The sequence below is a fragment of the Hemiscyllium ocellatum genome, chromosome 22, assembly GCF_020745735.1.
Source record: "Hemiscyllium ocellatum isolate sHemOce1 chromosome 22, sHemOce1.pat.X.cur, whole genome shotgun sequence".
NCBI lineage: Eukaryota > Metazoa > Chordata > Chondrichthyes > Orectolobiformes > Hemiscylliidae > Hemiscyllium > Hemiscyllium ocellatum.
Window position 1 is genome coordinate 21,163,481 of NC_083422.1, and position 27,517 is coordinate 21,190,997.

General features: G+C 44.1%; 1 protein-coding gene across 1 annotated transcript in view; it reads left to right on the plus strand.

Moving 5' to 3' along the window:
• The window catches only part of dntt (deoxynucleotidyltransferase, terminal), a 268,384-nt gene that overhangs the window by 178,520 nt on the left and 62,347 nt on the right, over nucleotides 1-27,517 (plus strand). Inside the window, exon 9 of the mRNA XM_060842390.1 lies at nucleotides 4,553-4,852. Coding sequence (XP_060698373.1) covers nucleotides 4,553-4,852 — 300 coding nt within the window. The remainder of the gene's footprint in view (nucleotides 1-4,552; nucleotides 4,853-27,517) is intronic.

Consider the following 27,517-nt stretch of genomic DNA (forward strand, 5'->3'; position numbering starts at 1 on the left):
GTTATGTGTGGCACAGATCTGGCCTATTCCCAGAACCTGTGCCATCACAGTCACCCGGGCCATCTTCCAGTTTATATGGAGATCAAAGATGGCCAGGGTCTGAAGGGATTCGATGTACAAAGATCTGGGCAATGGGGAAAAAACACACCAAATGCCACCCCACCCTGATGGTCACCTTTGTGTGTGGCTGCTTCAAGCTGTGCGTGGATCCCTTGTACACAAACAGAAAGTGTCACTACGTACTGAGGTTCTACCTGTCCCCGGTGTTGCGAAGGATGGGCCTGGCCTCGCTGCTGCGGAACGCTCCAAGTAGTTGGACCGTTCTGTATCACCTGTCCTTTGTGGAGAAGTTTATGAAGAAAAACCCCTTTGGCCACAAGTCCATCAGGAAGTGGTCAGCACGTAGTGTCCTTGCGACCCTTCGGGAAAAGAGAGGGCGGATCCTGAGCAGACTGTCAAAGTCATTTGGCAAAATGCCTCATCGCCAGAACTTTCCAACAAGCACCAAGACATGGTTTGGCTGGTAGTGAGAGGACTCTGCCTGTGAGATCCTTTATGCACGCCCAGACTCTCTGCCACACCGCACGATGCCCGCGAAGCGGCTGTGGTGGGGATGAGACCATCACACACCTCCTTCTGGAATGTGCCTACGCAAAGGAAATCTGGACAGGAATGCAGTGGTGTTTGTCGAGGTTCATCCCGAGCAGCTCTGTGATGTGGGATTCCATGCTCTACGGTCTGCTCTCTGGGACGCACACCGAGACCAACATCAACTGTGCCTGGAGGATCATCGACTTGGTGAAGGACGCTCTCTGGGCGGTCCGAAACCTGTTGATCATTCAGCTGAAGGAGTTGACCCCGACAGGGTGTTGCATACTGGCACATTCCAAGGTCCAGGACTACGTGTTGAGGGACGCGCTGAAGCTTGGAGCAGCTGTCGTCAAGGCATGGTGGGGAAAGATCACCATGTAATGTCTGCCTGTCAAAGAACAGGGGCCAACCGCAGTAAAGTGGGCTCCGCTGACGCCTCAGCTAAATATATGGATATATGGATGGTAAATGTACAAACCTGTATATACGAATGATTACTCAATCTCTGTATGCAAAGAAATGGAATGTTTACGTATGTATGGCATGAACAATTGTACAGATCATCAAAATATTTTATGAATAAAGTATATTTTTGAAATTAAAAAAAGTGTCTGCAGAAGCACAAATCAAATAAGTATTTGAAAACCAGTGTTAAGATTGGGGGAGGGGAGCAAATGATAACTTCAATTAGATTTGCAAATAACAAAACACTTGAAGCAAGCGCAGGGAGAGGATGACACGTGCCAGTAGGTAGACCAGTAACAGTGGGCAGGGCCTTTGGAATATAAAGGAACCTTGGAAAAGCCAAAATGATGCAAGTTTTAAATCACCAAGAAACATTCATATGTGCATGGAAGGAAGAGAACTGGAACAGCTGCAAGAATTCAAATGTTTATGAAACAGTCTGTGCAGATGGAAGGTGCAACAAAGAATTAAGATCAAAATAACAATGGGCAAAATGATATTTAGTCAGAGATAGTTGCAAATCAGAATATTGAAAAGACAATTCAAAAAAAGCAATGTGTAGAGAGCTTGATTCAGAGTGTCATTTCTTATGGTTCTGAGACTGGAGGAGGAGAGTACCTAATTAACTAACTTTGAAATGGAAGTTTGGAGGAGAAAGGAAAGGATTTGCTTCCATAAAAAGTAACAAATGTTGAAATGTTATGAACAGCAAATGAACTTGTTGAACACAATTAGATAATTAGGAGAAAGAGGGAAACTGGGAAGGATGCATTTTAAAAGAAACAAAGTTGTATGAGATGTTATGGAGGAGAGATTTCAATGTGAAAGATGATGATGAGGAAAGACAATATTAATGCTAGCTGCTTGAACATTGAAGGAAATTATTGTCAAATATAAAGGAAGGTGTGACATATAAATCTATGGAAAGACTGCATCTAGTCAAAGACCTCCCTTTGGGCAAAGCACACATGCTAATGTTATATTTGGTAACAAGTCCTGTTGTGACAGATTGGCAACTGTCTCCATGCAAAATTACAGCATCTTTGAGCGCTACATCTCAAAAGTATCCAAGACACAAACTCTTACCTTATAACCAATGTGGGTACATAAGTAAGATAAGTTGTGAACAGTTCCCTTTAGCTGCAGCCTTTTAAGAGACCCACTTGTTTCAAGCCCCAGGTATTGAGACTACAGCTCCTCTTCTTCATCCGTCCAAATGAATGAAGCCACAAAGGCGTGCATATTAAATAATGAATGTTTAGGGTAGAAATGTAAGGATATGATCAGGAAGTAGCAAAGAAGCTCAAGCCAGTCTTAGAAATGCATTAATCACTATTGTGGTTCTGTTCGCCGAGCTGGGAATTTGTGTTGCAGACGTTTCGCCCCCCTGTCTAGATGACATCCTCAGTGCTTGGGAGCCTCCTGTGAATGTTCCGGCACTTATAGGAAACATCACAGAAACGCTTCACAGGAGGCTCCCAAGCACTGAGGATGTCACCTAGACAGGGGACGAAACATCTGCAACACAAATTCCCAGCTCGGCAAACAGAACCACAACAACGAGCACCCGAGCTACAAATCTTCTCACAAACATTGAATGCATTAATCCCAATGGCTCACAGATCCTAATGGGCTTCAGATTAAAGTCATATCAGATTTGTGAAACTAATTCCATTGCTTTTCACTGAGGACATTTATTACTGACCAGCTCCATCATAAAAGTCAGAGTCAATGGGTTTCCCACAGGGATCGAGCAGTAGGCCAATTTTACACCATTTCATTTATCTTGTTCTTGCTGGTAGATTGGTTTCAAACTGTGACCATAGATTATGAAAACAAAGGAAGGTCATTTATAACCAGTAAATTCTGCACAGCCCCTGAGGATAATAGGGGTGCTTTCTTATTAGAGAGAGATGACTGGTGGTGGTTCAACCTGAGGGTCATCACACCTCCGGCAAGGTTGAGGAAGTGCATCTTCATGGTGACCTCAGCCAATACAGGAACTGAATCTGTGCTGATGGCATTGCTCTGCATCGCCAACCAGCTATATTCAGATTAAATCTCAAAGCATCATGTTATTTGTCCTTTTTTAAGGATATACATTTTATGAATAGCATGTAGGTTTTTTTCTTTCCATTTTTCACTTTCTTTTGTGTTGTTCTTGTTCATTCTGGCTGAGTACATTCCAGGCCATTCTTGTTTGTGTACAAAGGTTAAAGAACATAAGAATTGTAGATTATCAAGTTTATAACACATAGGGAATTCAACTGACCCATTATTCCTCTGTATGTGCTGGATCATCAACAGGATTTATCTATCATAGCAATTTGTAGCACCTCATTCCCGACTCTGGCGACTGACTGTGTGGAGTTTGCACGTTCTCCCCGTGTCTGCGTGGGTTTCCTCCGGGTACACCGGTTTCTTCCCACAGTCCAAAGATGTGCAGGTCAGGTGAATTGGCCATGCTAAATTGCCCGTAGTGTTAGGTAAGGGGTAAATGTAGGGGTATGGGTGGGTTGCGCTTTGGCGGGTCGGTGTGGACTTGTTGGGCCGAAGGGGCTGTTTCCACACTGTAATGTAATCCAATCTAATTATTGTAGAAAAATATCCTAAAGTGAAGTTCCAAAGAAGACTCATTATTTCAAAATATTAATTTTACAGATGTTGTCAAACCTGCTGAGTTTCTCTAACATATCCTGTTTTTATTATCCAAAGTATTTTGCAGGTTTTGAAAAAATAGGTTCTAACTAATGTGCTCTAATTGTAACTCAGCATTCTTTCACCAAACTCTAAAGGTGTTAATCACTTGGACAGCATTCCTGGATATGTATTGAAAATTATTTTAGCTTTAATTTTAAGGAATTTTATGTTCTCCATGCAATTCACTCATGAGTTTTCACATTTGATTATAAAGTTACTACAAATAGATTCAGATTAAGTGAGGTGAAACAGTCTATTTATTCATATTGCATCTGACCTGCAGAAATCTCACCATTATACTGTTTGCTCAAACTGCATTGCTGTGAAAAACAATGTCTTTTTGCAGTCAGCTCAGAGTGTGACAGTCCTCTGGAGGCCTGGAAACCAATGATAAAGTGAAGGAGGCACAGGTTGACTGTTTGCATCATAACCTTGTCATAAGAACTAACATCTTGAAAGGATTTAGCATTAGCAATTAGGATGGCTTGATACTGCTGCTCTGGCCTTAGATATGGAAGATGAGATTTGTCACGAGGGATGTTTTTACAAAACCATTTCTTCGATTCACTGTTTTGTCAAATAACATCATGTGAGCTGTCACAAGTATGGAGGAAAAAAAATGAGTTTCACTAGCTTGACAACTGCTGTAAAAATGTTGAACTGAAGGTCATGTCCAGTTTTAACTTTCTTCATACCTGAGATGTCTCATTTTGTAAACCTGACAATTTTACATTGGACACCTTTGCTTCTGATATTAGTCGACAATTTGATCGCAGTTTATTTTCCCTTTCCTCAGGGTCTGCTTCTGTACTACGATATTATGGAGGCCACATTGGAAAAGAGAACATTCCCCAGCAAAAAATATGATGCCATGGATCATTTTCAAAAATGCTTCCTTATCCTAAAATTGAAAAAAGCGCTTGTGAAGAACCGAGTCCTCGATGTGTCTTCTGTGCCTGCAGTGAGGCCAATAGATAATGGGACAGAACCTGAAGTCAAAACTCAGATTAAAGATTGGAAGGCTATCCGTGTGGACCTGGTCATGGTGCCTGCTCAGCAATTTGCCTTTGCACTCTTGGGATGGACTGGATCAAGAGTGAGTCGGCTTTTTTTTTAATATAAAGATTGTGTTAAAAGCCTGGAGACAGTAGAATAGATATCTCTTTTAGTTTTGGAAATTGTCATTCACCAATAGATCTCAAGCACTCTCACATCACAGTCAATAAATACATTAACGGCTCATAAAAAAAAGTATCTTCTCCCGATGGTGCTTCCATCTTTCTAGCTCATCCAGTTCCAACACCAGAGTAAATTACATTTTCAGATTGCCAGTCAGATTGACAGGAGTAGCAATCCCAGATAAATTGGTAATTTTTGACAGCTGGCCATGAATTGAAACAACTGTAAAAATCCACTTAAGACAGATAGCGACATCAAATAATTTGATGAGAATAATTTGTAATGCAGCCAGCCTTGTCGATTGAACTCCTGAGCTCCACTGCCAGATATGGATCAGTTGGTAAATATTCAAACATAAGAACCAGGAGTAGAAATAGGCCAAATACCTGTCAAGCCTGCCCTATCTCTCAATGTGATCATGACAATCTTAAGCATCAACTTCACTTGACCCCTCTTTTCCCTATATCACTTGGTTCCCCAATCAAATCCCAACCAAGAATCTGTCCATCTAAGTCCTAAATAGCCAGAGGCAGTGGCAGAAGCAGATAAGATAGCAATGCTTAAGAAGAATTTAGACAGACACATGAACAGGCAGGGAGTAGAGGGATATGGACCATGTGCAGACAGGTTTAGAATGGCATCATTGTCAGTACAGACATGGTATACCGAAAGGCCTGTTCTGATGCTGTACTGTTCTGTGTTCTATGATGGTGCATTCACAATGCTCGAATTTGCAAAGTTCGTAACCCTTTGAGTGAAGTAATTCCTCTTCATTGCAGCCATAAATTATCAGCTCTGGAAACCTTACCCCATTGTTCTGGCTGACCTCTGGCTGAGGAAAGAATCCTTCAGATGAGAAGCCCCTTCATAATTTTGAATGTTTATCTGCTACCAAGTGATAGATTACATCTTGTAAGGCAATGCCACTTCCCATTTAGGCTCAACAGTGTTCATTCTCTACCATGATTAACCAAATAAGTCCTTAGACCCAAAGCACTGCAATGGTAGTGTGCCTGTCTGCAGACCAAGTGTCCTGGGTTCAGGTCCCACCTGCTCTAGAGGTGTGTCATAACATCTATGAACAGGTTGATTTAAAAAATACCTACTTGTGAGTTTTCATTGAGGAAAGAGGATTGTTGGCAGACGTGATCCCAAACATTGCTGAAAGCTCTTGGTTTCCCAGTGCGTTACAAAAACATTTAGTTATTGTGAGTAGATGTCAAGCAGACAACAAGCACTTGCTCACAGAGGTAACTTGCTCACATTGATATTCACACTGTTTTAAGTGTAGACGCAGGTTTATATGCCACTATCAATACCAAGAAAACCCCATGTGTCAGATGTCATTAACCACCATCAGAGCTGTTGGCAGAGTATAGGCATGGTTCTCAGCCTATTACAGGCCTTGACCCAGGCTTGCTGGGCTGTCAGAAGCTGGTGGTGCATCAGAGGCTTGCAGGTCCTGGGTGTTAAGGCCTACTGCTTTGGGGATCTGGTGACAAGAAGGTAAGTCATCTTTATAAATTTCTGCAGAGTGGGGGTTTTGGGGACAACATATGTGGCGTAGCTTTCAGAGGCCACCTCCACTCCCCCATCCAAGTCTTCAATTGCTCCCAGGTTAGAGCAATTGGAGGCCATCCGTATCCCTGCAGGAGGGTTGTTCTGGGAAATTAGCTAACTTTCTCATTCACCAGGATGACATGCCATCAGGCAGTTGGTGAGTTAAAACCATTAATTGACAACTTAAGAGCCTTTAATTTTAAACCTCTTGTGGCCTCCTTCTTCAAGGACAAATTTTCCTCCCATGTGGTCAATAATGCTCTCCAACGTGTCTCCACCACTTCTCACACCTCTATCCTTGAAGCTGCAAATGTGTTGCTGGTCAAAGCACAGCAGGCCAGGCAGCATCTCAAGGCCACCCCTCCAACCGCAACAAGGATAGAATCCTCCTAGTCCTTACCTTCCACCCCACCAATCTCTGGATACAACACATCATTCTACGCCATTTCCACCTTCTACAGTCAGAACCCACCACCAGAGATATATTTCCCACATCTATCAGCATTCCGCAGAGACCATTCCCTTCGCAACTCCCTTGATAGGTCCATGCCCCTCACTGACCCAGCATCTACTCCCGGTACCTTGCCTTGCCACTGCAAAAGGCATAAAACCTGCACCCACACCTCCCCCCGCCTCACTTCCCTCCAAGGCCCCAAAGGATCCTTCCACCACTGGCAGAGATTTTCTTGCACCTCCAAACACCTCACCTACTGTGTTTCTTGTTCTTGATGTGGTCTCACCTACATTGGGGAGACAGGACGCCAACTCATGGAATGTTTCAGAGAACATCTCCAGGACACACGCACCAAGCAACTCCACCACCCTGTGGCCAACCACTTCAACTCCCCCTCCCACTCTGCCAAGTCCTGAGCCTCCTCCACTACCAAATACTAGCCATCCTACGCCTGGATGAGGACCACCTCATCTTCCGCCTTGGGACCCTCTAACCACACAGCATCAACATTGATTTCACCAGTTTCCTAATTTCCCCTACCCCCACCTCATCGTACAGCCAATCCTCCAACTCGACACCTGCCCTCGTGAACTGTTCTACCTGTCCACCTTCCTTCTCACCTATCCGCTTCACCTTCCACTCCAACCTGCATCTGCCTATCATCTTCCAAACTATCTACCCCCAGCCTCACATCCCTCTCATTTATCTTGCAGCCCCCTTCCACCACTGACACACACCGCACCCCCCCCCAATTCCTGATGAAGGGTTTATGGCTGAAACATCGACTCTCCTGCTCCTTGATGCTGTCTGACCTGCTGTGTTCTTCGAGTGCCACACTTTTCGACTGTGATATCCAATATCTGCAGTGCTCATTTTCTAACATTCTTAGCAGACGCACGTGCAGGGTGTGGTGAATTCTATGTTCTATGTTGTTTTATTTCTATTTTCCTCAGCAATGTTTTCTTATTCAATCCTTAATTCACACTTTGATCTCTCCCCACACCACCCTTGCAGCCTTCCCCTCCCTTTGACTCGCTTCTTAAAATCTCCGTCTCTGTCCTTCCTTTTGTTCCCTCTTTGTTTGTCTTTGTCATCCGTCACATTTTAGTGTCGGAGAATTGAGCCCAATGGATCAGAGACCACCAACAAGGATCGTAGTGAAATTGACAAGCAGTTTATTACACAAAGCGATATCGCATTAGAGAAATTAACCAGGCTGACACAAAACTGATTCTCTGCACAGATGGCCAAATCCTCTTTTCAGAACAGAAAATGTAGGCATATTTTATAGGGGTACAACACAAAGGTGATGATTGTAAAGCAGTTAAAGTACAATGGTGAAAATTGTGAAGAGATTAAAACAAGAATAAACTAAATGGAAGCTAACCAAGCGTCCGACAGTAGCAATTTATTTGTAATTAACACAGGAGATTCCAGCCATCTCTGTGAGTGGGTGAGAATGTCTTATTCTTCATCTGTGCAAATATGTGTAAATGTTCCTTCTCCTGGCATCCAGGTGTGCCCATTATGTTCCTCCTGTGAGCGAAGTCTTCTGGGGCCTCTCGGTCTGCCTCTTCGCTAATGCGGTATCCGTTTCAATAGGAAAGGAGCCTGCCCTTAGGGTGTTGGGACTGCAATGCTATTCGGGGCTGGGAGCTGATTGTGAATGCTGGTCTAGGAAGTGTATTCTCTGGTCTGGGAGTGCTTTGGCCATGTCTGGTTTTATGTTAGCCTGTTTTGCCAAGACTAGAGCACTCTGGGTAGTTTGTGTATATGTTATCAGGCTTAATTTCTGTGTTTTGCAGGCCAACTACTGTGTTTTTATGTGGCAATGCTATGGGTCTTCAGGGTGGCACAGCTTTTCCCCAGATTTTGTTTCACAGACTTATTTGTTTTTGCCATCTATTCAGTCTCCCTTCAGAAATGTCTCGATTGACTTTACGTTGTGATTATGCTTATTGTTTTCTTTCCCATATTGTCGCAGTCTTGACAAATATTTTTACTTGGTCTCTTTGCTTCCTTATTTCTTTCTTCCTCCTTCCTTCACTTCATTTTCACTTCTGTTGGTTCATCCACACAAGTTGTTTCTAAGTGTCTGATAAACATCACTGGTTACAGATCATTCTCCACTGCAACCTGAGAATCTCTGGGGCTCTTAAGGAAGCTCTCCGAGATGATTTACGTTAGATCTTCACGAACAGCTGAACTTTATCATGCAGATACTTCAGAAATTGACAAATTAAATCTTTATTTTGAAGCACAAAAGACTTCAGGAGGTATTCAATACATTTGGAGATTGCTGCAAACATTGGGATATTTGCCAGGTGTGCAGATTGTCCAGTCAGCTCACCTTGACATCCTATTTCTGGCTCACTTTTATTTTGCAAAGACAACAAAGGAGAAAGTATTTGTAAGATGACACAACAGATGGTCAAGAAATGAAGTACTAACATGTTTAGTTCCTTGATTGCTTTGGGACTTGTAGACCTTCAGTGATGACATGGTATACAGTTCTCCACTCCACATTTCAATCTTGTTCTAGCGGTAATCCATAAAAGGTAAATTATTATCTCTTAACATGAGTTTATTTATTTTTAGTAGCTCGGATATTGGATGTTTGCTATCCTGTTATATTAATGGCTGACATTTGTTGATTTAGATTGAACAATAGATGGAAGAGCTGAGAAAAAAAAGGCAAATTGATCACAGTGGCACCACAATCCTTGGTTTCTACTCTAACTTATCAGATTGAAATGTTGAGCATGAAAAGACAGAATGCTTCAGCTAGTAAAAAAAAACATTTATTTAAGAGGTAATCCATCTCTTTGCTGACACATAATGATTGTTACAGTCTGTCTTGCTAGGCTGGATGCCCATGAGCATATTAAAGCAATTAACTAGGTTTCAGTTTTAATCAGCTCCCCATATTCCCTTTTTTTTTGCTTAGAACACACCAAAAGCTCATTATACCACTTTAAAATGCTTACTGTCACATAATACTGATATCAACTAGCCCCATGTTCACGGTTACTTTGAAATCATGTTCTTTGCCAGTTTGTGCAAACACATCATTATCAGCTTCAGGGCACCCATGTCACACAACAGTTGAGGTGCCGGAAGACTGGAGGTTGGCAAATGTAGTACCACTGTTTAAGAAAGTCGGTAAAGCCAAGCCAGGGAACTATAGACCGGTGAGCCTGACCTCAATGGTGGGCAAGTTGTTGGAGGGAATCCTGAGGGATAGGATGTACATATATTTGGAAAGACAAGGACTGATTCGGGATAGTTAACATGGCTTTGTGCATGGGAAATCATGTCTCACAAATTTGATTGAATTTTTGGAAGAAGTAACAAAGAAGATTGATGAGGGCAGAGCGGTAGGTGGGATCTATATGGACTTCAGTAAGGCGTTCGACAAGGTTCCCCATGAGAGACCGATTAGCAAGGTTAGATCTCATGGAATACATGGAGAACTAGCCATTTGGATACAGAACTGGCTCAAAGGTAGAAGACAGAGGGTGGTGGTGGAGGGTTGTTTTTCAGACTGGAGGCCTGTTACCAGTTGACTGCCACAAGGATCGGTGCTGGGCCCTCTACTTTTTGTCATTTACATAAATGATTTGGATGCGAGCATAAGAGGTACAGTTAGTAAGTTTGCAGATGACACCAAAATTGGAAGTGTAGTGGACAGCGAAGAGGGTTACCTCAGATTACAACAGAATCTTGACCAGATGGACCAATGGGCTGAGAAGTGGCAGATGGAGTTTAATTCAGATAAATGTGAGGTGCTGCATTTTGGGAAAGCAAATCTTAGCAGGACTTATATACTTAATTGTAAGGTGCTAGGGAGTGTTGCTGAACAAAGAGACCTTGGAATGCAGGTTCATAGCTCCTTGAAAGTGGAGTTGCAGGTAGATAGGATAGTGAAGAAGGCATTTGGTATGCTTTCCTTTACTGGTCAGAGTATTGAATACAGGAGTTGGGAGGTCATGTTGTGGCTGTATAGGACATTGGTTAGGCCACTGTTGGAATATTACATGCAATTCTGTACTCCTTCCTATCGGAAAGATGTTGTGAAACTTGAAAGGGTTCAGAAAAGATTTACAAGGATGTTGCCAGGGTTAGAGGATCTGAGCTACAGGGAGAGGCTGAACAGGCAGGGGCTGTTATCCCTGGAGCATCGGAGACTGAGAGGTGACCTTATAGAGGTTTACAAAATTATGAAAGGCATGATAGGATAAATAGACAAAGTCTTTTCCTTGGGGTAGGGGAGTCCAGAACTAGAGGGCATAGGTTTAGGGTGAGAGGGGAAAGATATAAAAGGGACCTAAGGAGCAATTTTTTCACGCAGAGGGTGGTATGTGTATGGAATGAGTGCCAGAGGATATGGTAGAGTCTAGTACAATTGCAACATTCAAGAGTCATTTGGATGGGTATATGAATAGGAAGGGTTTGGAGGGATATGGGCCGGGTGCTGGCAGGCGGGACTAGATTGGGTTGGATATCTGATCGGCATGGACAGGTTGGACCGAAGGGTCTGTTTCCATGCTGTACATCTCCATGACTCTATGACTCTAATTGGGAGAACATTATCAGCATTGGGAGAACACAATGATGTCAGAAACATTCCTCTAAGTGCCAAGAAGATTTTAAAACTTGCCATGTCCACAGGCCATGAGCATCAATAGAAATCAAAGGCATCAGACCAGCAGTGACAATTTTATCTTAAATGTATTTCAAAGTGAGCAAAATATGCACTACTGGAATAACAATAAAGTAACTCCGATGTAGATATTTTAAAATCCAGTTTGCTCATAAATGATAAAAATTAAGATGACTTCTGATTAATAATTGCCTATATAAAAGACAGAGACTGGGAATGACTCTAAAATATTGCTGAATAAGTAAAATTGACAGTCCTCTGCGATATTCAAACTGACACAAGCCTTGATTAAAATATCACACAGTTGAATATTGCACAAATTAGTTAAGAAAATGCAACAATTTTATATTTATGTTCAAAATGTACTAAGTACTTTTGTTTTAACATTTACCCAGCAAAGTCCATGTTACACTTTTGCACAGTCAATGTCTAAAATGTGTTTGTTGGTTTCCTATAGTTGAATAACAGGGGAGTACGGGAAGGATTACAGGCTGAATGTTAACTTGTTCAACCTGTGTCATGATTGCTCCTTCTATGGCCTACATATTCTCATGTGGAACTTGAATTCAATTTCTGGTTTCGAGGCAAATTTATTACTTGCTGAGTCACAGGACCTCCATGTAAAAATATTAATAGTGAGTCATCAGCTTGTTTCATATTGCCTTCAAATTTTATTTTCATGGGACTTCATTCCATTCAGTCTTTAAAGAAATGGAACACAATGTGATCCATATATGTGCTGTTAGGCAGCTTGGTGGCAAAATGGGTATCACCAATGAGACCTTGTGTTTTGGAAAATGCAGCCACATGGTAGAAGTTCCACAACCTCTTTTGTTGAAGTATTCAGGAACTGTTTGATACTTCAAGGAATAAACGATTGACTTACCTGGAAAATATTAGCAGCATTGGTTTAAAATGAAACACAAAAGAGACACGAACGTTTAATATGTTGATGGTTTCCATTGTAATGGGCAAAACTATTTTCTGGATTTCATTATCTCAGACATTGATCAAACCCTAGTAAGTAGATTTTAGGGTTGTATTCTGCTGTGTTGGTGACTAATAGAGAGTATTATTAAACTGCAAGGCATAATTTCTTTTCTTAAATCTAGTTTTGCTTGCTTGCAAATTAAGATCTTACTTAACTGTATTGTTTTTAAGTTTTATGTTTTTTTTCAGGATTGGGTGGGGCTAATCAAGCTCTATGCTGTAGAGATGGTGACACCAGTTAAAAATAAGGAAATATCATATCTGGTTCTGCAATTGCCTAGCATCAACTTAGGAAGCTGAAACAACAATGGCAAAGACAGCTCTGTCAGACTTTGCACAAGCCTTCGCATTTACATCTCTGGGCTAGTGCCAAAACTGAGAGAGCTGTCTCACTGACTAGTCAAGCATCAGATTGAAATAGTCATACTCACAGAATCATACCTGACAGACAGTGTCCCAGACATCACTATCTCTATCTCTGGATATGTCCTGTCCCACCAGCAGGACAGATCCAGTAGAGGTGGTGGCACAGCCAGATGCAGATAGGGAGTCCACAACATTGATCTGGACCCCATGAAGTCTCATGGCTTCAGGTCAAACATGGGCCAGGAAACCTCTTGCTGGTTTTCACGTAACGTCCTCCCTCAGCTGATGAATCAGTGCTCCTTATTGTTGAACAACTAGGAGGAAGCATTGAAGGTGCCAGGGTGCATTCCAGTGGGGAATTTCAGAGAACAGCCAGAGAATTCCTAGAAGCATGGCATTCATCCCCAAACTCCATTAACAGACACATTGACCTGGACACCATATACAAACCACTACAGCTGAAACTGACACCCAGAAACGGCAAGAACATCCATCAACAGACACATCGACCTGGACCCCACATACAAATCACTGCAGTTGAAACTGACACCCGGAAGCGGCAAGAACAAACCACTATAAATACCGGAAGAAACATCAAAGCAGCGCTTCACACGAGGCTCCAACAGCACTGATGATGTTCCCTAGCCAGGGAACGAAACGTTTACAGCAAAAACTTCCAGCTCGGCGAGCAGAACCACAACAAGGGAATTTCAATGTCCAGCACCAAGAGTGAATCAGCAGCTGATCAAGCTGGTCGGGTCCTAAAGGACATAACTGCTAGACTAGGTCTGCAGCAGGTGATGAGAAAGCAAACAAAAGGAAAAACATACTTGACCTCATCCTTACCAAGTCGCCAGCTGCAGATCCATCTGTCCATGAATTGTTAAGAGTGACCACAGGACAGTTCTTGTGGACACAAAGTCCCACCTTCATATTGAGAATACCTTCATGTTGTGTGACATTATCACTGTGCTAAATGGGACAGACTTTGAACAGTCTGAAGACTGGGTATCCATGAGGTGCTGTGGGCCATCAACAGCAGCAGAACTGTACTTTAGCAGAATCTACAACCTTATAGCCCCCCACTACCATCAAGGCAAAGGATTAACCCTGGTTCAATGGAGAGTGCAGGAGGGCATGCCAGGAGCAGCCCCAAGAATACTTAAAAATTGTGTCAACCTGGTGAAGCCACCAAACAGGACTACCTACATGCCAAACAGCATAAGCAGCCAGTAATAGACAAAAATAAGTGATCCCACAACCAACAGATCAGATATAAGTTCTGCAGTCCTGCCACATCCAGTCATGAACGGTGGTGGACAATTAAACAACTCACTAGAGGAGGAGGCTCCACAAACATCCCCATCCTCAATGATGGAAGGTGAAAATGTATTGTTGGAAAAGCGCAGCAGGTCAGGCAGCATCCAAGGAACAGGAAATTCGACATTTCGGGCATAAGCCCTTCTTCAGGAATGAGGAAAGTGTGTCCAGCAGGCTAAGATAAAAGGTAGGGAGGAGGGACTTGGGGGAGGGGCGATGGAGATGTGATAGGTGGAAGGAGGTCAAGGTGAGGGTGATAGGCCGGAGTGGGGTGGGGGCGGAGAGGTCAGGAAGAAGATTGCAGCTTAGGAAGGTGGTGCTGAGTTCAAGGGATTTGACTGAGACAAGGTGGGGGGAGGGGAAATAAGGAAACTGGAGAAATCTGAGTTAATCCCTTGTGGTTGGAGGGTTCCCAGGCAGAAGATGAGGCGCTCTTCCTCCAACCGTCGTGTTGTTATGTTCTGGTGATGGAGGAGTCCAATGACCTGCATGTCCTTGGTGGAGTGGGAGGAGGAGTTAAAGTGTTGAGCCACGGGATGGTTGGGTTGGTTGGTCCGGGTGTCCCAGAGGTGTTCTCTGAAACGTTCCGCAAGTAGGCGGCCTGTCTCCCCAATATAGAGGAGGCAACATCGGGTGCAGCAGATGCAATAGATGATGTGTGTGGAGGTGCAGGTGAATTTGTGGCAGATATGGAAGGATCCCTTGGGGCCATGAAGAGAAGTAAGGGAGGAGGTGTGGGCGCAAGTTTTGCATTTCTTGTGGTTGCAAGGGAAGGTGCCGGGATTGGAGGTTGGGTTGGTGGGGGGTGTGGACCTGACGAGGGAGTCACGGAGGGAGTGGTCTTTTCGGAACGTTGATGGGGGAGGGGAGGGAAATATATTCCTGGTGGTGGGGTCCGTTTGGAGGTGGCGGAAATGACGGCGGATGATACGCTGTATATGGAGGTTGGTAGGGTGGTAGGTGAAAACCAGTGGGGTCTGGTCCTGGTGGCGGTTGGAGGGGCGAGGCTCAAGGGCGTAGGAGTGGGAAGTAGAGGAGATGCGGTGCATCTCCTCCACTTCCCGCTCTCCACCGCATCTCCTCCACTTCCCGCTCCTCCGCTCTTGAGCTCCGCCCCTCCAATCGCCACCAGGACAGAACCCCACTGGTTTTCACCTACCACCCCACCAACCTCCATATACAGCGTATCATACGTCGTCATTTCCGCCACCTCCAAACGGACCCCACCACCAGGGATATATTTCCCTCCCCTCCCCTACCAGCGTTCCGAAAAGACCACTCCCTCTGTATCTCCCTCGTCTGGCCCACACCCACCACCAACCCAACCTCCACTCCTGGCACCTTCCCCTGCAACAGCAAGAAATGCAAACCTTGCGCCCACACCTCCTCCCTTACTTCTCTCCAAGGCCCCAAGGGATCCTTCCAAAGCCGCCACAAATTCACCTGCACCTCCACACACATCATCTATTGCATCCACTGCACCCGATGTGGCCTCCTCTATATTGGGGAGACAGGCCGCCTACTTGCGGAACGTTTCAGAGAACACCTCTGGGACACCCGGACCAACCAACCCAACCACCCCGTGGCTCAACACTTTAACTCACCCTCCCACTCCACCAAGGACATGCAGGTCCTTGGACTCCTCCATCGCCAGAACATAACAACACGACGGTTGGAGGAAGACCACCTCATCTTCCACCAGGGAACCCTCTAACCACAAGGGATGAACTCAGATTTCTCCAGTTTCCTCATTTCCCCTCCCCCCACCTTGTCTCAGTCAAATCCCTTGAACTCAGCACCGCCCTCCTAACCTGCAATCTTCTTCCTGACCTCTCTGCCCCCACCCCACTCCGGCCTATCACCCTCACCTTGACCTCCTTCCACCTATCGCATCTCCATCACCCCTCCCCCAAATTCCTCCTCCCTACCTTTTATCTTAGCCTGCTGGACACACTTTCCTCATTCCTGCAGAAAGGCTTATGCCTGAAACGTCGAATTTCCTGTTCCTTGGATGCTGCCTGACCTGCTGTGCTTTTCCAGCAACACATTTTCAGCTCTGATCTCCAGCATCTGCAGACCTCACTTTCTCCTCAATGATGGAAGGACCAAGCAGTACAAAAGGTAAGGCTGAAGCATTCACAGCAATCTTCAGCCAGAAGTGTTGAGTGCACGATTCATCTCTGCCTCCACCAATGGTTTCCAACGTTACAGATACCAATCTTCAGCAATTTAATTCACTCCAAGTGACATCAAGAAATGGGTGTCAACACTGGGTACTGCGAAGACAGTAGGTCCTGACAACAATAGTATTGAAGACTTGTGCTCCAGAACTCGTGACACCCCTAGGCAAGCTGTTCCAGTACAGTTACCACACTTGCATTTACCCGACAATATGGAAAATTGCTCAGGTATATCCTGCACACAAAAAGCAAACCAAGTCCAACCTGGCCAATTACCGCCCCATTAATCATCTCTAGATCATCAGTAAAGTGGTGGAGGGTGCCGTCAACAGTGCTGTCAAGCAGCACCTGCTTCAGCCATAACCTGCTCAGTGACGCCCAGTTTAGGTTCCAACAGGACCACTCACCTCCTGACCTCATTACAGCCTTGGTTCAAACATGGACAAAAGAGCTGAATTCCAGAGGTGAGGTGAGAGTGACAGCCCTTGACATCAAGGCTGCATTACTCTGAGTGTGGCATCAAGGAGCCCTAGCAGAACTAGAATCAGTGGTTATTGGGGGCAAACTCTCCGCTGGTTAGAGTCATATCTGATACATAGGAAGATGGTCTTAGTTGTTGAAGGTCAGTCATCTCAGCTGCGGAACATCACTGCAGGAGTTTCTCAGGATAGTGTCCTAGGCCCAACCATCTTCAGCTTCTTCATCAACGACCTTCCCTCCATCCTAACGTCAGAAGTGGGTAAGTTTGTTGATGATTGCACAATGTTCAGCACTAATCTCAATTCCTCAGATACTGTATCCGTCCATATTGAAATGCAACAAGATTTGAATCATATCCAGGTTTGGGCTGACACATGACAAATAATATTCATACCGCACAAATGTCAGGCAATGATCACCACCAACAAAGGGAAATCTAACCACCGCCCCCTTTGGGACATTTGGTGGTGTCACTATCACTGAATCCCTCACTATCAACATCCTGGGGGCTACCATTGACCAGAAACTCAGCTGGACTCACTACATAAACACAGTAGCTACAAGAGCAGATCAGAGACTAGGGACAAAAGGACTGCCCTCAAAACCTGCCCATTATCTGCAAGGCGTAAGTTAGGAGTGTGATTGAATACTTCTCAGTTTCCTGGATGGGTCCAGCTCAAGTTCCAGCAACCCTACAGAAGCTTGACACCATCCAGGACAAAGCAGCCCACTTAATTGGTATTATATCCAGAAACATCTACTCCCTCCATCACTGATGCTCAGTAGCAGCAGAGTGTACTATCTATAAGGTGCACTGCAGAAATTCACCAAAGATCCTTAGTTAGCACTTTCCAATCCAGCAATAACTTCCATCCAGAATGATGAGAGCAGCAGATATAGGGGAGCACCACCACCTGCACATTTCCCTCCAAGTCACTCTCCATCCTGACATGGGAATATATCGTCATTCCTTCACTGTCATTGGGTCAAAATCCTGGAATTCCCTTCCTAATGGCAGTTCATGTCTACCTACAGCATGTGGACTGCAGTGGTTCAAGAAGCCACCTTCATAAGGGTCTAGTAGGGACAGGCGATAACTGCTGACCTACCTGTGACACCCACATCCCACGAAGGAATGATTTTAAAAAGTCAATGAATGAAGTCTGGAATTAATTTTGATGAGCAATATGCATAGTTTGCCATGTGGAATTATGATGTTGTGGTGATAACGCAGATCTAGCTGAAGGAAAGGCAGGACTGTATGTTAAATATTCCTGGTTACGGGGTGTTCAAAACATCTAGGAAAGGCAGAAAGGGACGTGGGGTGGCAGTATAGGTTAACAAAGCTTTGCAGGATTGGAGAAAGAGGATGGCTCCGAAGTTTCAGGGACAGAACCAATTGAGCTAGAGGTAAAGAATAAGGACAGTGCAATTGCCTTGCCTTGTGTGAGCTGAAGCCACCAATTAGCAGGAAGAGCAAATAAAGGAACAAATCTGCAAAGTAAGTACTGTAAGGTGCCAGTACTGCCGAGTAGTTATAATGGTGCAATTTCATTACCCAAATATAGTTTGATTTGTAGTACTGTAATGGGCAAAGAGGGACAAACATTCTTAAATTGTGTTCAGAAGAATTTACTTTTGCAGATTGGTGTCCAGTCCAACAAGAAAGGCAATACTGATTAACCTGATCCTTGGGAGCACGGTGATCAGGTAGAGCAAGAGTCAAGGAGGGAGCAGACAGTAATTGTTGGGCCATAGGGATTAGGATGATGGGGCAAGAATAACATGGGCTGCATAGAATGGAGCAAAGGTTAGCAAGAGAGATTACAACTAATCAATGGGCTACGTTTAAAGAAACAATGGATCAGATGAAGTTTAGATGTATTCATTCAAAAGGGTAAGGTAGGAAAAACAACTTGACAGCATGGTGGCTCAATGGTTAGCTCTGCTGCCTCACAGTGCCAGAGACCTGGGTTTGATTCCAGCCTTGGATGACTGTGTGAAGTTTGCATGTTCTCCCTGGATCTGCATAGGTTTTTGCCTGGTGTTCTGGTTTCCTCCCACAGTCCAAAGATGGCTGGATTGGCCATGCTAAATTCCCCATAGGGTCCAAGGATGTGCAGGCTAGTAGCCATTGGAAATGTGGGGTTATGGATCTATGGTCACTGGCTAGGTCTGGGTGGGGTGCTCTTTAGAGGGTTGGTGTGGACTTGATGGGCCAATTGGCCTCTTTCCACACTGTAGGGATGCTATGATTGATTCTATAAAATCCAGAGCGTCCTATTGAAACAGAAGGAAGAAACTAAGATAAAGGAGGGAATGTATGTTTATTAGAAGTGTCAGGTAGAAAATACAACTGAGAACTTAGCCAAATATATAATGTTCAGAAAGGAAGTGAAAAAAAATAAACAAGCATTGAGGGATTATAAAGAAAAGACTGACAGCAAAGATAAAGGGGAATCCCAAAGCCTTTGTTACCATGTCAACAGTAAAAATGTGGCAAGAGGAGGAGTAGGGCTGACGAGGGATCTAAAAGGGGATTTCTGTATAGAGGTAAGGGGCATGGCTGAGGTCTTAAACAAACATCCTGCAGGTGTCTTTGCCAAGGAGCATTCCTTACCTGGGCTATAGTGACAAAGGAGGTAACTCAGTCACTTGATAGAGTTTGATATTTATAAGAAGTGGTATTAAGTTGTTGGTATTTCGAGATGACAAGACCCCTGAACCAAATGAAGTACCTCCGCGTCTGTGAAAGGAAGTGAGGGTTGAAATTGCAGAGACATTATTCTTAATCTTTCAGTCTTTTCTGGACATGTGGATGGTACCAGAGTACTGGAAAATTAAAAACATTGCAGCTTTATTCAAAAGGGTTGTAGGGAAAAACCCAGCAATTATCTACTAGTCAGTTTAAACTCAGCTTCGAGGAACAATGGTCCAGCATAGGAGTAATAGTCACGTGGACAAATTTTAGTTAGGGAGAGCCATCATAGCTTTCTTCATGGAAAGTCTTGTTCAACAAACATGCCCTGGATTTCTTTGAAAACATAACAGAGAGAGTTGATGATGGTAATGCAGTTGATGTGATGTACATAGGCTTTGAAAAGGTATTTGGCAGTGCTCCACAACAGACTTGTGATAAAGCTTACAGCTTATGGAATAAAAGGAACAGTTACAACGTGGATGCAAATTTGCTGAGTGATAGGAAGCAACAATCATTAAGTACTATTTTTCTGGCTGAAGGTAGGTTTGTCCTGGACATTCCTGGGAAATGTTGAGACCTTTTGTTTTCCCTGATTCATAGAAATGATTTACATCTTGGTATGCAAGAGGCAATTTCCAGGTTGTGGATGATACAAAATTTGGAAGCATTGTAAACTGTGAGGAGGGTTTCCAAAAGATATTGACAAATTGGTGGGCGTGTGGATAATCAACAGGTGGAATTCAATGTCTAGAAATATGAAGCAATATATTTTTGTAGGAAAAACATGGGAGAGAAAATGTAAAATGCAAGGCATTCCTGTAAAGATTGTGCAGGGGCCGAGCAGTCATAATGCACGAAAGGTAGCAGAACAGATGGGGAGCTCAGTACAGAAGAGATTTACAAGAAAGATTCCAGGGATGAGGAAGTTCCTAAGAAAGATAAATTGGAACAGTTGGTACCATTTTCCTTCGAGAGAAGGATCTTTAAGCCCTTTTTCATTACACAGTATTGGATCTAAAAGAACATGCCCTCTATTGGCCCTTTAATGTACTGCTCTAGAAAACCATCTCAAATACATCCCAGAAAATCATCTTTCACAGTTTAGTGCTCAGTTGTTTTACCCAGTCTATATGCAGATTGAAGGCATCCACGATCAGTCTGCTGCTGAAGCTACAAGGTTCTGTCATCTCCTCATTAATATTAGGCTACACTACCATTGCTATTTGGTTCCTATGAAGTTGGACTATGTGGGACCTCATAGTCCCACAACCCCGCACCGCCTGTTTCTACCTCCTGCCCAAAATCCACAAACCTGACTGCCCCGGCTGACTCATTGTCTCAGCCTGCTCCTGCCCCACTGAACTCATCTCTGCATATTTCGACACGGTCCTGTCCCCGTTAGTCCAAGAACTCCCACCTACGTTCGGGACACCACCCATGCCCTCCACCTCCTCCATGATTTTCGCTTCCCCGATCCCCAATGCCTTATCTTCACCATGGACATCCAGCCCCTGTACACCTCCATCCCCAATCATGAAGGACTCAAAGCCCTCCGCTTCTTCCTTTCCCACCGAACCAACCAGTACCCTTCCACTGACGCCCTCCTTCGACTGACTGAACTGGTCCTCACTCTGAACAACTTCTCTTTCCAATCCTCCCACTTCCTCCAAACCAAAGGAGTAGCCATGGGCACCCACATGGGCCCCAGCTATGCCTGCCTCTTCATAGGATATGTGGAACAGTCCATCTTCCGCAGCTACACTGGCACCACCCCCCACCTTATCCTCTGCTACATCAATGACTGTATCGGCGTTGCCTGGTGCTCCCACAAGGAGGTTGAACAGTTCATCCACTTTATCAACACCTTCCACCCCGACCTCAAATTTACCTGGACTGTCTCAGACTCCTCCCTCTCCTTCCTGGGCCTCTCCATTTCTATCTCGGGCGACCGAATCAACACGGACATTTAATATAAACCGACCGACTCCCACAGCTACCGAGACTACACCTTCTCCCACCCTGCCCCTTTAAAAACGCCATCCCATATTCCCAATTCCTTCGTCTCTGCTGCATCTGCTCCCAGGAGGACCAGTTCCAATACCGAACAACCCAGATGGCCTCCTTCTTCAAGGACCGCAATTTCCCCTCAGACGTGATCAACAATGCTCTCCACCACATCTCCTCCACTTCCCGCTCCTCCGCCCTTGAGCCCTACCCCTCCAATCGCCACCAGGACAGAACCCCACTGGTGCTCACCTACCACCCCACCAACCTCAATATATATCACATCATCTGTCGTTATTTCCGCCACCTCCAAACGGATCCCACCACCAGGGATATATTTCCATCCCCTCCCCTATCAGCGTTCTGAAAAGACTACTCCCTCTGTGACTCCCTTGTCAGGTCCACATCCCCCACCAACCCAACCTTCCCTCCTGGCACCTTCCCATGCAACTGCAAGAAACGCAAAACTTACGCCCACACCTCCCCCCTTACTTCCCTCCAAAGTCCCAAGGGATCCTTCCATATCAGCCACAAATTCACCTGCACCTCCACACACATCATTTACTGCATCCACTGCACCCAAAGCACCCGAAGCACCCGAAGTGGCCTCCTCTATATTGGGGAGATAGGCCGCCTACTTGCGGAACGTTTCAGAGAACACCTCTGGGACACCCGGACCAACCAACCCAACCACCCCGTGGCTCAACCCTTCAACTCCCCCTCCCACTCCACCAAGGACATGCAGGTCCTTGGACTCCTCCATCGCCAGACCATAGCACCACGACGGTTGGAGGAAGAGCGCCTCATCTTCCGCCTAGGAACCCTCCAACCACAAGGGATGAACTCAGATTTCTCCAGTTTCCTCATTTCCCCTCCCCCCACCTTGTCTCAGTCCCAATCTTCGAACTCAGCACCGCCCTCCTAACCAGCAATCTTCTTCCTGACCTCTCCGCCCCCACCCCTACTCCGGCCTATCACCCTCACCTTAACCTCCTTCCACCTATCGCATTTTCAATGCCCCTCCCCCAAGTCCCTCCTCCCTACCTTTTATCTTAGCCTGCTTGGCACACTCTCCTCATTCCTGAAGAAGGGGTCATGCCCGAAACGTCGAATTTCCTGTTCCTTGGATTCTGCCTGACCTGCTGCGCTTTTCCAGCAACACATTTTCAGCTCTGATCTCCAGCATCTGCAGTCCTCACTTTCTCCAATGAATGAAATGATCCTATCCCTAAACAACCCAGCCTCCTTTCCCTTCTTGTCTGTCCTTCTTAGACATCACATATCCTTGAACATCCCAGAGCTGATCAACATGCAGCCATGTTTTTGTAATGGCAATTGGATCATACCAATGCATCTCTAATTGTACCTTTAGAATTGGGGATCATGAGGAACTACTCATGTTGGGTGCATAGTCATGAACTTCAGTTAGTGGCAACTTGAATGTTGTGCTGGAAGTGGAAAGATAAAGAAGCAAAATTACAGAAAACAATGACAGTCAAAAATATGTTATATTATCTATGATACACAAAAGTTAGTTTGGCATAAATAACAGGAAGAACCTAAAAGTCCAAACCAAGCCTCAGGAAGTATTGTTCTGTAAACAACAATATGGAGGTGTCCCACTGACCTTTCTAAATTGAAAATGAGGAATTATAAAAGATTGTTGGAAGATACATTTTTGGTGGGTTATTCTGCATAATTTTATAATTTTGAAAACTGTAATGATGCTAATACACATTGAAGCATAACTGCAAATCAACAAATTATTGCTTATGGAGCTGGGAATGTAATGTCAAATCCACTTGAGCCAATATGCTCAAATGTGCTGGGTCTGCAGGCAGGGTGCACCATGTGTATGCACATATATCAGGGGGGAGAAGCTCTCAAAATCCAAATGAAAATAAATCAAAGTTTTTCTTTCACTAAATCTCAATATTTTCTCATTTTCAGATGACTAAGAATAGATTCACACACAAATTAATGCAAATTAATGCCAGAATTTAAGGTGTTTGTGTCTTGTATACTGTAGGTGTGAAATAGTGAAATCCTTTGAAAATTCAGGGCTATGAAACTGCTTTATTTTAAAGTTAAATTCCCAATGTACTGTTACAGCCACCTCTAGGATGTCAATGAAGTTTCAGCGGCAGGAGGTACATGCAGCTGTAGATCCTTCTGTAATTATGCAGAGTTTAACTTGGCTGGATGGACGTGAGAGAATCTGCTGTTTTCAGATGAACATGTCTGCATAGCTTAGGCAATCATTATTAACTCTTTACATCACCACAATCACTCATGAAGAACTGTGGAAAGAAGTCTTTCATTTTAAGTCTATTTTTAAAGAACCTAAGTACAAATCTGCACATATAAAATTAGTTTAAGACCATAAAATGTAGGATCAGAATTAAGTCATTCAGCTCATTGAGTCTCCTCTGTCATTCAATCATGGCTCTTGTATGCCTCAAACACATTCTCCTGCCCTCACTCTTTAACCCTTGATGGTCCTTACTAATCAAGAACCTGTCCATCTCTGTCTTAAATACATTCGATGACTTGGCCTCTATAGCCTTCTCTAGCAATGAGTTCTACAACTTCACCACTCTCTGTCTGAAGAAATTCCTCTTCATCTCAGTTCTAAAGAGTTTTCCCTTCACTCTGAGGCTGTTGTCTTGGGTCCTAGTCTTTCCTACTGGTGGAAATGTCTTCCCCATATCCATTTTATCCAGGCCGCTCAGTTTCAACCAGATTCTCCCGTAACCGTCTAAATTCCATTGGATACAGAAACAGAGTCCTCAACTGCTCTTCATATGACAAGCTCTTCATCCTGGGGATCATTCTTGTAAACCTCCTCTGGACTCCCTCCAAGGCCAGCACATATTTTCTTAGATACGAGATTCAAAACTACTTACAATATTTCAAATACAGTCTTTCAGAGCCTTCTATAGCCTCAATATACATCTTTGCTCTTGTATTCTAGCCCTCTTGAAATGAATGCTAACATTACATTTGCCTTCCTTACTGACAACTGAACCTGCATGTTAGTCTTAGGAATCCTTGATCAAGATTCTCTTAAGTGCCTTTGTGCTTCAGATTCTCAAAGCCTTTCCCCATTTAGAAAATAGTCTGTGCTTCTACTCTTCCGACCAAAGTGCACAACCTAACACTATCCCACACTGTATTGTACTTCTTTTCTCCCTCTCCTAGCCGGTCCAAGTCCTTCTGCAGCCTTCCCGTTCCCTCAACACTACTTGTCCCTCCTCCTATCATTGCATCATCTACAAACTTAGCAAAAATGCCCTTAGTTCTTTCATCTAGGCCATTAATGTATAATGTGAATGGTTTTGGTCCCAACATTGACCCCTGCGGAACTCCATTAGTCTCCAACTGCTGTTTTGAAAAAGAGCCCTTTTATCCCCATTCCCTGGCCCCTCCAGTTTATCCATCCAGTACCTTGTCCTTAAACCCATGGGTTCTAATCTTATTTAACAGCCTCCTGTGTGGTACCTTGCCAAAGGCCTTTAGGAAATCCAAATAGATTACATTCACTGCCTCTCTTTTGGGTAACTTATCTGTTATCTTTTCAATGAGATTCTAGCAGATTTGTTAGGCATGACAAAGCCATGCTGACTCAACTCTATTTCACCATGCACTCCCAAGTATCTGCTATCTCACTCTTAATTATGGACTCTACAATCTTACAATCACCAAAGCCAGGCTAACTAGCCTATAATTTCCTGTCATCTGCTTCCCTCCCTTCTTAAACAAGGGTACTGCATTCACTATTTTCCAGTCCTCTGGAGCCCTCCCTGACTCTAGTGATTACTGTAAGATCATCACCAGTGCCTCGACAATCTTCTTAGCTACCTCCTTCAGAGCTGTGGGGTGCAGACCATCCAGTCTGGGTGATTTGTCCACCTTCAGACCTTTCAGCTTTCCTAGCATCTTCTACTCAGTGGCAGTCATCACACTCACCTCTGCCCTCTGATACTTTTGAGTCTGAGATGTACTTCTGTCAGACTTTATATGTTTCATGTTCCACTGTCCTGAGAATGCATCAGCAGAACTAAATTGGCAACATTCAATAAAGGCTCACCAAGTGATAAACCATGAAGACATTGTATGAAATTTTACCAGTCCCTGTTGGCAGGGATGAGATGCCAAAATCCCCTTGATGAATTTCCCATTATCCTCACACTAGCCCCCAATCTGTTTGTAATATAATTTGCCCTCACTCCAATTGAGACCTGTAATTGGGCAATTAATGACCACTGAAGGGCCACACTGTACCTGATTTGTTTGTTTGGGAGGAGTTCAGGAGGAGGGTAGATGGCCAAAGGGTTGCCTTGTCAGGACTTGTGCTATCAGGGTGGGGCCCATCTCCTTCAGTGGGTTTCTTTCCCAAAAGGTCAGTCTCTCACATCCCCTCACAGCCTACTGACCTTTCCATGAAGGCCCACAGTCTCTCGCTGCATCTCGCTGTGCCTCACCTCTCTAGCCAGTTAAGGATCCTTGAATGATTACATGTCTTTAATAAAGTGGGGAGATATTACTGACTCAGGTGGAGGGACACAAAGTCCTGTCCTGTAAAAAAATCTTCACGCAGATTTTCCACATCAAATGCACAGTTGATGTTAACATTAGATTTCTACCTCTTGTGGTTAATCAGTTATGAACTTTTTGACTGAAGCAAATATTTGTCAAGTAATTCCTTGGAACTGCTCCCATTCCACTGGCATCACATGTAGTCAGGAATTCTATTGTATCAATGGCAAGGCAACATATGCAAAGCAAAAGCAGGATTAGAGTGGTGCTGGAAAAACACAGCAGGTCAGGCAGCATCCGAGGAGCAGGAACATTGACGTTTCAGACAAAAGGATGATGGGCTTTTGCCCAAAACACTGATTTTCCTGCTCCTCAGATGCTGCCTGACCTGCTGTGCTTTTCCAGCACCACTGTAATCTTGACTCTAATCTCCAGCATCTGCAGTACTCACTTTTGCCACAGCAAAAGCAAGTCTGAGGAACTGCTTAGCCATCATTCTTTCATAATAAAAAGATTGTCAGATACTATAAGGAGTGTTGTTGCATTAATATATATTCAGGGACACTGCCCTATTGGGGATGCTCCTTTTAAGATAGTAAAGTTAAGTCCTCTCTTCTTTCCCTTTTGATCATGAATATCCCTTGGTACTGGATCCCAACATGGGATTTCTCCCTGACTCACTGCCAATATCCACTCCACAATCACATTTCTCAAACATACTGTTTTGCCATGATCACGTTTTTGTTTTGGGAGCTTACTGTGCACACTTCAGCTGACTTCTCTCCTACATTTCAGGACTGTGTTTCATATGTTCTTCATCAACTGTAAAGAGCTTTGAGGTGCTCTGAAGCCACGAATAGTGTATTATAAATGCTAATTCCTCATTCTAACATTCAACTAACAGAGCAAAAGATATCAAGGGAAATGCAATTGTACTTCCCTCATTTTATTTTCTTTATTATGATTCTATGCAACTCACCTAATGATACAAGTGATGCAGTCTGGCCAAACATTGCTCAGTCCATTGACTTCTTGAAGGTAAATATCTATGCTCCATCTACTAGAAGAGGCCAAGTCAAACTATTAATTCCATATAACACTGTAACTACAGCAGTTCTCCAAGAGTTGCTAAAATTTAAACAAAATTAATACCAGTGTAAAATCACTTCCTTTGCTTTTTGACATCTGTCTAAATGGTCTATACATAATGGCAGTATACGCTAATGTGAATGCTCATCAATGCACGATGCTTTTATTCTGGCATTTGTATTCCAAGGATCAAGTATGGATTTAATCATGGTTTGCTGAACCAGGGTTACTGGAGC